The sequence below is a fragment of the Apostichopus japonicus genome, chromosome 22, assembly GCF_037975245.1.
Source record: "Apostichopus japonicus isolate 1M-3 chromosome 22, ASM3797524v1, whole genome shotgun sequence".
In the NCBI taxonomy this organism is placed as follows: Eukaryota; Metazoa; Echinodermata; class Holothuroidea; order Aspidochirotida; family Stichopodidae; genus Apostichopus; species Apostichopus japonicus.
In genome coordinates this window covers 317,909-331,156 of record NC_092582.1, presented here as the reverse complement: position 1 = coordinate 331,156, position 13,248 = coordinate 317,909, and the positions used below count along the sequence as shown (strand labels likewise).

The 13,248-nt window shown below is 37.0% G+C and overlaps 1 protein-coding gene and 1 long non-coding RNA gene across 5 annotated transcripts in view; one reads left to right on the top strand and one right to left on the bottom strand.

Moving 5' to 3' along the window:
- Positions 1–7,400, bottom strand: part of LOC139964363 (heparan sulfate 2-O-sulfotransferase 1-like) — a 76,079-nt gene extending 68,679 nt beyond the window's left edge. Inside the window, exons 1-2 of one of the 4 annotated variants that reach the window (XM_071965912.1) lie at positions 6,808–7,400; positions 941–1,108 (exon numbers count right to left, since the gene is read on the bottom strand). In XM_071965912.1, coding sequence (XP_071822013.1) covers positions 941–1,079 — 139 coding nt within the window. In that variant the 5' untranslated portion in view covers positions 1,080–1,108; positions 6,808–7,400. The other 3 variants (XM_071965911.1, XM_071965910.1, XM_071965909.1) reach the window with 3 other exon arrangements.
- Positions 7,401–7,504: 104 nt separating this feature from the next.
- On the top strand, positions 7,505–12,491 carry LOC139964364 (uncharacterized). The gene is made up of 4 exons (XR_011791951.1): positions 7,505–8,087; positions 8,899–9,075; positions 9,753–9,914; positions 11,236–12,491. It is a non-coding gene; the product is annotated as an uncharacterized lncRNA (long non-coding RNA).
- Positions 12,492–13,248: the final 757 nt, after the last annotated feature.

The following is a 13,248-nucleotide window of genomic DNA, read 5'->3' as shown; positions in this document are numbered from 1 at the left end:
GGCAAAATCCGCGACCCTGGCAGCCTAATTTGATGAAATTTCATTGAGAAAGATGTATAGAGGGTACCTTCAGTTTAATTTTTTGTAGTAAAAGAACAAACCTAATACATCAGTTGATAAGTTCACTTTCCATAATTTTTTGAATAATGATATTTTCACCTTCCATGTTTTTGAATGATCGGTGTGACATAACAGGTATATACATATTCTACATAATATTTACCGATTCCGATTATGTTCCCATCATGCAATAATCTTCCCGATTCCGATTATCGTTTGAACACTAATTGTTTTTATTTCCACATCACATCCCCTCTGTCATGATATAGTACAACAAATGTACTTTAATGCACAACAAATGTAATTTAAGTTATTGTCGTGCTAACGTAAGTGCTGCAAAACACAATGACATATATACTGTAAAGCATAGAACCCAGTATACAAATATTTCCCGAAAAAAGGAATTGGATTTTTGCTTTTTGCTGGGAGATTCAGAGTGTAAGATGGGAGGATTGTGAAAAAGCATTACAAACCTGCAGACTACAAGTGTTAAAACTGGGAAATTCAACAGCTCTGTGTCATTATGAACATTACAAGGTATATGCAGTATCAGTTTTTATCAGTATTGTTACTAGGATTAACTGGGAAATTCAACTGTCATTATGAACATTACAGGGTATGCAGTACTATCAGTATTTATCAGTACTTATTGTTACTAGGGTTTAAAAGGTTTCATCCCTGTGACACATCTTGTTATAAATGTGCCAACTCAGAAAAAACTTGTGTCCCTGCAGTCCTCTATGAACACATTCACTTTAAAATAACTTTTCAGGAACACACGATACTGAGCTACTGTATAATGAGGCCTGACAACACAAAATTGGCGATACAGTTTTAAGAATATTATCAATTTGATCAAACATGTGTAATTGATACTTACCTAAAAGTTCAATTGAAGTCTGTAAGTTGTGAACTTGGATTTCTATCACACCTAAAACAATAAGAAAGGCTGCCAGCATCAGTACGAATCTGGAATGTACCAACGCTTTGATAGGGAACCAGTGGATGACTCTTGTCATATCGTCATCTGTGTTGCGAGAGGACTGGGCTACACTGTACGAGAAACAGAAATACGTTCTGCAATGTTTGTTCATTTTAATACAGCCTTTCTACTATTTTGTTCAAGTTAATTCAAGGCAAAAGCCCAATGAAAGATCTATAGGTCAAAGCTACTTTAACTTACAATCAAGTGTTATTTCAAGTAGTGCTGTACTTTAAAGTGAATACTTTCTTGAAATTTAAGAATTCAAATCTACATACATGTGTAACCACTAGATGCTGCTTACAATAAATTCCACATGATCAAATGCAGATCCAACCAATCAAATTGATTACTTGTTCATTACCCCTCACTTGGTGACAGCATCCTGAGGATTGGAGAAATTAACCAGCAAATTATTTCCAAAGAATACATACATGTTGCATGGTTATGATGAAATACGCCCGGCCGTGGTTCGTAGGATCATTCATCTAATTTCAAAACCGCTAACTCATATCTGCAAACTATCGTTTGCTGGTGGTACTGTACTTTTCCTGATATATCTTAAAAATCGCAAAGGTTATACCCATTTTTAAAAAAGGGGCATGCTGTCAGTATATTAACTACCGCCCAATCTCTGTGCTACCATGCTTTTCAAAAATCATAGAAAGAATCATGTCCAACAAGATCCTAGTTTTTCTTAACAAACACCTCATTTTGTCAAACAGCCAGTATGGTTTCCATCCAGGATATCCCTCTGAACTCGACGTGCTTGATTAGCTAAGTCAAGCAGCAAGTGACAATGAAACTTCTCTCTAGAGGTGCCTTCCTTGATCTTTCTAAGGCGTTTGATACTATTGACCATTCTATCTTGTTAGATAAGTAATTTGCATGTATGGATTTCGCAGCTTAACATATGACTGGATCAAAACTTATTTGACAGGAAAGAAACAATTTACTTCTTTCAACTAAAAAAACACTCTAACTGGCCAACAATCTCTTGTGGTGTTCCCCAAGGTTCCATTCTAGGACCACTACTCTTTATCATCTACATGAACGACATAACCACGATTTCATCTAAATCTTCAATAGTGATGTTTGCAGACGACAACAGTATTTTATCAAAGACACAGATGTACAACGCCTTGAGAGTACTGCTTGCAGTGAACTTGTGTTATACTCTGATTGGTTTGCTTCAAATAAGCTTTCGCTTAATGTTATCAATACAGACTATATATGGTCTTTAACATGCCTCATACTCAAAACCCCAACTTTAGTATTATCATTAATAACCACCCACTTGAAGCTGCTACCACTGTTAAATTTCTTGGTGTTCTTATTGACTCAAAGCTTAATTGGCATGAACATACTTCTCACCTACAGTATGTTCGCAACTTGTGGCTAAGGGTGTTGGAATGATCGGTAGACTTAAAAGATATTGCCGAAACGTATTCTTTGTACTATTTATCTAACTCTTGTTTATCTGCATCTCTGCTACTGTAGTCTCGCTTGAACTCCGCTTTAAGAAAGTTATTTGTTCTCCAAAAACGAGCTATCAGACATATTACGTATTCCGCACCACGCGAACACACGAACACACCAGTGCACTTTTTCAGTCCCTTAACTTGTTAAAATTAAATGACATTTAATCAAAGGTAATACTGCAACCTTCACCTATCACTTTTTCAACAATTTCTTACCTTTAGGTTTTTCTAATTTATTCGTTCGGAATTCCCTAGTTCACAATTATCACACACGTCAAAACAATGGTCTTTGTCTCCCTGGCAATCAGACAACTTTTACGAAGACAAGCTTGCATTATCGAGCCATCAGCACCTGGAATTCCATTCCAGAGAGTTTAACTTTTAAGCATAATGTACACTCCATTCGGTACAACTTTACTAGATCCCTTTAAACCTCTACTAAGATTTTAAGTTTTCATTTGTATTTTGTACGCTGTAGCCATCCCTTTGTTATTGTAATATTTCCCCCCCCCCCCAACATACATGATTGTTTTTGTGTTTGTGTAAGTAAGCATACATGTTTATTTTAACATGGGTGTGTGTATGTGTATTTGTATTTGTATTCAATTGTGTATGTATGCATGTGTATATATTGTACTGTAGGTGATGGGGGTGGGGTGGGTGGGTTATACGTATTGGGTTGGTGTGTGGATGGATATAAGTGTTACTGTTTTCTTGTATATTCTCTCTATTTACTTATGGGAGCGCTCTACTAGACAAGCGCTCTACTAGACAAGCGCTCTACTAGACAAGCGCTCTACTAGACAAGCCCTCTGGGATTTTTGGAGTGCTTCCTCTCACAATTTTCCCTGTTGTTGATATGTTTTGTCACTTAGTTAACTTCTCTGTATTTATATTGTGAAGAAACAAATAAATAAAATGAAATGTGAATTCTTCCCTTGCTCGCATGTACTATATAGTCTGATGTATTGCTTTAACAGCAAATTACTTGCAATGCCCTGAAGGCAGAATGTGTAGTGAAACTACTTTACAGTAGGCCATAAGGCACAAAGAGGCACAAAAGTTTCACAACTGCACTGAAGACCAGAGAGGCTAGCCCTGGCTTCCTACATCACTAATCAAACACAATAGAGTACTGCATCTCATACTTAAGTAGCCATTTACAATGTAAAAGCACATAAATTGGGAAACAGTACTTGTTAGCATGGTTACATAACTGCTGGGTGCACTGTACAGGTTTGCAACATATCTTGAAACAAAGTTTGCTTTCTTATTGGTAGTTCTCAGTGTCTGCATTACAAACTAAATTATACAGTGTCTGCATTACAATCTAAATTATACAGAACAGAGAGCCAAACAGACTTGACAGATTCTAGAAGTTCTTGAACATCATTACTAGTACTGTTAACCAGAACATCATTACTAGTACTGTTAACCAGTACATAAGTACTGTAGTTTGTGGGAGACATCTGATAAACTGTGCAAGTTTTCCAAGTGTACTGTACTGTATTGTAGGCTTTTGTTCTGTTTCCAGGCTTTCATGAATCGTTTATTCAAGCAGAGGATGTCTTTAGTGTTTTGTTAGAGATTCTGAAGTTTTTACTGAATTGTCACATATTTGCTTTGTAGAAATAATTTTTACTTTCTGAGTAGGACAAAAATGACACTTTATAATGGGCATTTTGCATGTTTTTAAACAGCATAAAAAATGTACATATCTGAAGGGTTGTTCAAGATTCTATTCCACAGCTTCAAAGTTCAAACATATTTACAAAAGTTCATCATGCTAAACCCTAAAATATGCACATGTAACAATTGCATATACAGGTAGGCTTGACTTTTTACACAGACTACATACTATGCAACATGTCACAATGAACAAAGCAAAATTATTTAGTTGGAATTAACCTTGAAACTTAAAGATATTTCCTTTTCCACTAAAAAAAAGGGAGATTCAAAAGCTTTCAACATTTAAAGGGTGTGAAGACTCGCGCAAAAAGAAACGTCTAATGCCGGTAAACTGACCTACGTAGTTTCGAATGAGGTGACATAACAGAAGTGTAAGACACCACCATCGATCCCAGAAAATACACACACAGCTTGCTATCATCGGTAACAGTGTACAGTCAGTACATGTATACAGCTGTGGTCAATACCCCACAGCACAGTGTACAAACAATACAGCGATTGACATCTCAGGTCCAGCTAAAGATAACAAGGTATCACGTTTCATTACTGTACTGTCTGCATTTTGTAGCGACACGAACAAAACATCACTTGCAAGCAACGGAAAGTTAACTTTTCAGATGGCCGCACACGGTTTGGGGCGAGTCTTCAATGCCTTTAATTCGTACTTTTGCTTGCATAGGAATTTTGACATGTAGTTTCACTTGCATTATACACACACGTGTTCCTAAACCACACCTTCTGCAAAGATTTCTCTAAATTTCCTCTAAATTGTATACAAGTACACGATACTAAACTTTAAGAGATTAACTCATCTACTGTAGTATTGCAGCACGCCCTGTAAGCCTGGAATCCAATGCATGAGATCAAGGCCTATGATTTCATATTAAGGTTATAGCCTAACGTAGCGCATACATTCCGTACAGTATTAGTGCCGGCAGTGATGGGGGTATTACAGAATAGCTATTCGAATTCAGCCAACTGCTACCTCAACTTCATTTTCTGTATAATTATTTCTAATGTCATGGTACTGGGGAATATCATCATCACTGCACTATCACTAAACATACTTAACATGGTGGTCTGAGCGCAAATGTGTGTATTGACAATACAACTATCTATACTAATCGGTAGTTTGGTACGTCATGTATGGTAATGGTATAGTAGTAGGCTAGGCTTACACTGCAGATTTGACGATACTACTAGCCTAGCTATACTAATCAGTAGTTTGGTATGTACATGGTAATAGTAGATTTCAAGTTTGAAGTACAGGTCTGAGTCTAGCTGCCAAAAGTTGGTGTAAAATACTACTTGCATGGTTACCAAACATATGATGCATAATAGTACAATCTTTTCAAATAACAAATTTTATTTAATTATAAAAAGCTAAATTGATATTTGGAAAATTTCTTTAATGCATAGAGCAGAGGAGGTGTTTTAACAGAGGCTGAGCTGATACAGCAGTAAAACAGTATTCCGTGGTCTGTATAATTTGATTTACAATACATCTTACAGCACATCATAGTCTTTGAAATGATCATTTTCACAAAAGACTACAAAAATGTACTACTACTATTGACTTTCATCCAGTGTCACACTTATTGGACAAGGAGATTTGCTATTCTTATCAATTTTCCAACATTGGAGTTTTAATCTGTACAGTATTGATTTACTAGGTACCAGATAATCTGCTTGAGTGCACCTGAAAACAAAGCTACTGACAAGGACATATTATTGTACATAGTTTCCTGACATCGTGAAGGATTAAAAACAACCTTGATAAAATTTGTCACAAACATTATGTAGAGTACATGTCGGTATTCATGATGCTGAAGATATCAACTACATACAGTATACTGAGTATCAGATATGCTGCGAAAACTGAGAAGCCTATATCATGACTTATATTAATTACTGTATAACCCTACTGTAAAACTATAATGAAATGCAAATAAGAAATATTGAAAGACTTTGATAAGCCTACCCTTTCTTCATGGCTATATCTTGATCAAAAAGTTTCCTCAAAACATTTAAACAATTTGTCAACTTCCCAAAATGCCTTGGCCCAATATCTATCTCAATAAGTTCTGGAATAAAACTCTGTTAACACTTTCCGTTAATCTTGTTCATTGCAGCAGTGATGTATTTGAAGGAAAAATTTGCTATGAAGTGTTCAGCAGAAAAGTCAGATTCGTACCAGCTGACCATTGGAAATTGTTGCACTCAGACACTTGGAGACACACATGCATGTGTTGTAAATACTGTATTCCTAGATGATTCATTCGGCCTAAAAGTTTAAAACTCAACTTTCCAAAGCCAATCGTGGTTTCTTTAACAAGGTTCTCCTCTCAAAAATTAAATACGAATCTTTTTACAAAGTGATACCCTTCGGCTGGGTCGATAAAAGTAAGACCCTAGAGATTTGCGGAAAGACAGAAAAGTTGTCTTCATAATTGAAAACAACAAAATAACAACTCTCACGGTCTAACTTGCAACACAATATGCAGTACTGTCTGGTATGTAGAACGAGTATTACTCAGTTCACTAGTTTTGCATTCTGTACAAACAACTGATCGCAGAACTTTGAATATTTCTTACCCAAACAAGTAAATCCATTCAGGATAGTCTCAACACTAAGGCTTTTACAAGAGGGGATACATAATGGATCCCATTCGTTATTGTCACAGTGGCTCTCCGGTTGAAAACTACTCAGGAATAAGAATAGGTTCGACAATCTTCTTCTTTGAAGGCTGGGTTCTTATCCTGAAGGTCTGACATCAGTTTGAAGTGTAGGTTACCATTTAATGATACTACTTTACAGCCAATCTTTCGGCTAGCGTTAGCTTCATGTACAAGCATAACGGGCAATAGAGATAACAAATTGGTCACATAGTTTTGCCATGCATTTTTTGCTTTTCTTGGTCTTCTCGAAAGTTGGAGGAGTCAGTTTTGCACAGAAGCAGGGAAAACTTCTAAAGATGGCGTTGAGAGCTAGACTGTATTAGAATATCGTATTATTTACGGCCCTGGTACGCATGATTTACAAGACACGCCAGTCGTATCGCTGATCACATGTGTACATGCTGATCGAAGCAAAGCTCACCGAACCCAGTCAATAAGTTTGATGATACGAGCCCGAAAAAACGTTTCTCGTTAAAATGGCTAACCGTCGTCTTCTTTCACTCAAATCTTACCACTTAATTGTGTTTTCAGTTGTGACGGTGAAGTTGACAGTGGTGCTGCAATAGAGGGACGGGACGTTGAAGATTACGGAGGAGGCCGGTGTAGCAGTACAAACTGTCGCAAATATTCCATATTCAGGATAAACTGTCCCGGTCCCACAGGACAGTTTATACTGGATTTACCAGTACGTTTGGTCTCCCCGGACCTATTGTACAAGGCCAGTTGGTACAGACTGTCTCCCCAGACAGAATATGCTATGGTTACACGGAGGGGGACATTATTTGACGGTCATATATTTTGTTGTAAATTGTGTCCCCCTGAACACAATGTCCGCCGTAGCATGTACGTCCGAGTAGCAAAAATTTAATTAGTAATGGACTCTGGCAGTATCCGTATTATTAGCAAATTGTCGCATTTCGGCTTCCGTATATTTAGCAGTAAAGTCGTGCGACAACTAAAAACGGAAAAGCTAGCAGAAAACGTGAGACAAATTGCGGATATTCTAAGAGATGAGAGCTATCCAAGTGGGTTTACAAGAATAAAACAGAGAAGAATCTTACGGAGACAAAGTCAGTCTTTCAGACTGGCTGAAAATGGAACTCTTGCGTACCGAAATTGAAGGAAAGTGTTGCTATCTAGGGCTACTCAACTCGCCCAAATCGAAGCAGCTCACACTGACTAGTGACATCTATAAGGTAATGTCTGTAACTTACAGTATAGGATACACAGTATGCCTTTGGTTGTTAAATGGCGAACGGCCATTCCACAGTTAAACTATAACCAGGCCTCTAGGACCTTTTTGGTGAACAAATCATGATATTCTTTTACCACGTTTGGTTAGTTGTAAAAACTCATTCGCAAAAGTCAAGCAATTGCTTGTGCAACATTATAATCAGTTGTATGCTTGAGCAAAGTTATTAGGGCCTATTTCTTTTCGTTTTGTTTACCCAATTGTTTACCCAAACAAATTTTTGTGACAATTATTATAAATTTCCACCTTTAATCGCCCTGCCTATCATAAAAGATAACAACAGATTACTAAAGCTTAGAGAACTAGTCTGGTTTGCATGCATGGGACACTATAAAATGCAATTATTGGACTATAGCATATAGCCGAGCCTACTTCTAGAGGAAAGTGGCACTAATACTGTACATAATAAATTCACGTTCATTAATTTTGGTTGGTAAGAACAGATATATTATTGAAGGCCTGATAGTACTTTTTTTAGGTGTGGCATATTCTCTACATGCCAAACCTCACTGCAGAAGAAAACTTCTTAAATATCTATAGATCCCAATTGTGGCCAAGCAATGTGTACAATAATGGGAATATTCCATTTCAAACACTGATATAGAGTTGTAATTCAATTTTAAGGCACTTCAGCTAGAACTACCAATTCTGCAGCCCATATATTTGTGTGTGTTTGTTTGCTTGTGGTTTTTTTTTGGGGGGGGGGGCAAAAAAACATATCTCCTTTGATCATGAATTTTCTTATCTCTTTGAAGGTGTTCATCTTTGCATAGATAAACCAGACAACAGACTATGTCTATTGTCTAGATTCTATTGGAAAACTATCAACGATGATGTAACAAGTTATGTTCAACAGGATGTCAAAGCGTCATTGTCATGTAGACCTACGAACAAGTCTCCATAGCATTCCTGTAACTGGATTATGGAAACAGGTAAATATTCAATCTGTTTTAATTGCACAGGATGTCCGCAGTATGCAGTGAAGGTTTAGTTTAGTTAATGTCATTCTTTCTGGACAAATTAAACATTTACAAGTTTAACGGTAGTCTGTATTGGCCCTAAATTTTGGCCACTTTAGTTGCTAGAAGTTTTCAAAAAGTACTTTTCTGGGGGTAATAACCCTTTAAATTGTGCTCAGACATTCTAAATGATGACACGAGATGATTGAATGTCCCAGTGAGGTAAATTTCCTTCAGGGATATAAACATACTTACAGAATTTTGTCCAAAGTGAAAATTTGGCATATTTAGGGCCCATACAGCAAACCTTTAAGCCACACTCTGGCCTAACTGCAGAGCAACCATCAATATAGGCATGTTGCCGCATGTAATTGTAAGTTGCAAAAAGTGGCGTATCATTTTACTGGTTTAGTGGTTGAAGCGATTGTAAATATATGGTACAGTATGGTGTAAGTTACATTTTCATATTTGCAAGGTAAAAATAATTGGCCTAAATCCACCAACATCCTGTTTCGATCAGATATCCCACTGTTTTTATCTAGATCTGTGTACAGCATGAAGCAATGGAATAGAACAACAGTCAAGGCAAAGCCTGCAACTTGTAAAAAAAAATTAAATTAGCACCTAAATGCTGTCTTCTTTCTTAACAGGTTGGTGTTGATCTTATTGGTCCTCTACCAGTGACAGCTGCCAATCGACTGTACATGATAACACTGTCTGACTTCTATTCAAAGTGGCCTGAGACAGGCTAAGGCAGTGCCTGACAAGACTGCAGCATCAACTTCTTATTTCATTACTGATGTGATGATGAGGTAAGCATGTCTTAAAAAGTGAACAATTTTCTGTAGTTAGTAACTAGTTCCAATATGAATGGCATCATATCTGTTATTTGTACCATGCAAATAACTTGTAGTGCATGGCAGATTCTATTCTATTCTATTTCCAAATAGGTATTAAGCATACAGAAAGGTCACGAAGGTAGGTGAGAACCGAGAAAGTGTACTGTAAATCTTTGCAGGTTAAGTCCCCATTAACAAGTTTATATGTAAGTAGTTTTTGTTCCTATATTTACTTGCAAAGGTTCCACCTCTGGTTTTTAAGTAGCATATAGCCTGACAATTGTCGTCATTTAATTTACATCCCCAAAAAGTGATTTTGGCTGGACATGTTTCACTGCAGCAGACACAGTTTATTTGTTCAAACAAATGATGAGTAAATAATTAAGACCACATTCCACAGCTAGACACCACCTTTTGTGTGTTGTTTTTCAAAAAGGTGTTGGACAGTTTGATATTGTAACCACAGGGAACTTTTCTGTTTAGAAAGTGTGAACTTATTACTAATTGGCTGTTTTGACAGGAACTTCGACAAGATAAGATAGATAATGTATCAACTGAGTTTTGGTACCATTTCTCTGTTAGGTCCGTTGTGGAAAATTGCTAAATGTGTTTGTGTGTATAGTGGGGGGATATTTCCTGAAACCTGGGAGAGGGACCCTCTGTTTTGGCAAAATAGGGCAATGTTTAGGTCTCTTGACGCAAAATGATGTATAATAGTACATTTTACCATAATAATGGTTAGCTAGCATTATTTGGTTTTGCATTTGGGTCATAGAGAGGGTGTTTTGAACCCCCATGGATCCTGATTCAGGATAATTAATGTTTGATCGGCATTAAACAGTCATGCCATGCACACATACATCAATAGAGCACCAAAAGGCATCAAACTTCTGTTGTATCCTAGCTTAAGCTAATTTGATAAATTTCTGATATTAAATTTCATTAATATGTCACAAATGTTGTATTGGCTCATGTGGTTAAAACTTTTCAGGTTTGGTAGTGAACTGTACAATATAGCGCCAAAATTATGACATGCAATCTCCAATTAAAAAAATGGACCCAGTATTCCCATAAACATGTAAGTGTCACAATAAAAGATCATCCAATTAACTCAATGCCTAAGCATAGTTCAGTTGTACACTATACAGTCTACACTTAACCAATATGGTGAATGTTAATTATCTTTGTAGTGGAGCTTACACATAACCTTTCAAGATGATAATTTATTTTATATATGACTTACAGTGTGGCATTCACTACTCATAATATTGCTTTCAACTTTTATTTTGCTCAGATTTGGTTGTACTGATATCTCATCTCTGACCACCAATGGAGGGAGTATGTATGAAGTTAACAGAAGACATGTCTAGACGATTTTCTTAGCAGTTAACTTGTTACCGACAATAATCTTGTCTTTCACTCTAACATATCATGAGAGAAAACTTTGTCGGCTGCTATATGTTTAAGCAAAGAGAGGCCATTGACTTTTCACTGCCAGTCGTTCGGTGGAAATCCATATATTTGCAGGTCAAGTTGAAGGGTTGTGACGCTTGAAATTCTTTATCACCTCATTACTTCATTAAATAACAAATACGAAGGCGTGTTTCTTGGTTCTGGAAAATGTGTTCAAGATAAGTTCTCATAGTAAAACATATAACTGACCATATTCTGCTTCCTGTTGTAACTTTTGCTGTTATGGATTTCTGTGTAAGTCTTAACGAAAAACCCGTTGGATACATGAGAATCAGCTATTTTATTTTGTAATTTACAATCAAGATTTAACTTTTGACGGTATCAAGTTGCACATTAAAGCATTTTATCTTACTGTCTGTGGAAAGCAGTTCAAGGGGGGGGGGGGGGGATTCTAATAGGGAAACTTCTGCATGGTTTTATTGAGGTCTTTACCAAACTCTAAAGAGGATTTTCTTCATGTGGATTATGAGAGTTTCAAGTACATATTGTTTGAAGAAGAGTGACAGTAGTATATCATTCTAACCAAGCAATACCTCCCTGCTTGAAGGATGCTCTAGAAAGCATGGATTATCTTTAGTTGCATCAGAGCTACAAAGGGAGAGTCATCATTCCAGTTAAATTTCCCCATGCAGGGGGTAGGAAATGGGTGTGGGCACACAACATCAGAGGGACATTTTCTCATTCCACAACCACCACTCGTTATGCTATAAACCGATACACACCGGCCATATCACTTAAATATATATGATGTGTTAGTATGTTATCAATACTATTTATTGAGATTGTTTATTGTTAACCTTGCTATAAAAAGATATGGGATGCCATTTTAAAAATAGTATGTACAGACAGTGCCCCCCCCCCCCCCCGGCTCCTGGCTCCCTGATCCCATGTATAATCATTTTTCACTCTTTGCCCAGTCTGATATAGATTCAGAATATTGTGTTTGTGCATGACTATCATCCAATTTCATGTTTTGATTTTTACTATATTAACTTTCTTTAAACAAACTTTTCTCTACAAGAATGACATATTTAAAGTGTGAGAAACATGATGAGACAACAAATCTAGCATATTGCATCCTGCTCTGTCCTATTTGCTTTATTCTTTCCCTTGTTTGGCTTTGTTTTGTTTCCTGTATGTTTTGCAGCTCTTTTGAAGAGAATATTGTCTAATACATCTTTTCTAATTTGAACCACTTTTGTCCAATAAGAAACCTTCATAATAAGAAACAACAAACCTTTATCACTGGAATTGCCTGGAATGCCATTTGTCTATACAAATGAAGATTTGCTTCGCGCATGGCCATCACAACGGGCTTAGGGGGCAGGGGTGGGGGAATGTCCTTCCACCCTGTTGAGAGGGAGAAAACCTTGACTCGACGATTGAGTGACAAAAATAAGGAACGGTTAAAAAGTAAACAATAAAGTAGTAATGAAAGTCAATAAATAGGTGTCAAGCCCATACGGAGAGGGTTGGGGCAGTGTTGACATTTTCAAGGTCAGAGAAGTATCTTCCAGCTAATTCACGGTTGTTATTAGCAAACAAAAATATTTTGGAACTCATCACAGATAGGTCACAGACTTAAGAAGACCCCTCCCCAGGACACAAATTCGATAACTTACCATCCCAACTCCCCCCCCCCCTTATCCTTGCACTCAAAATTATGTGTATGGGCCTGAGCTTTGTATATAGCGTTGCCGATTTCATTTAGGATGTAACTTGAAAACACTCTCGGTAACTTCCCGTCCTATAATGAGCTTTACGCACGGATGAAATTTCATATTGGCTAGGCAACTCTCGTAGACCCATGAAGTACAGTTACCATACTTGCCAA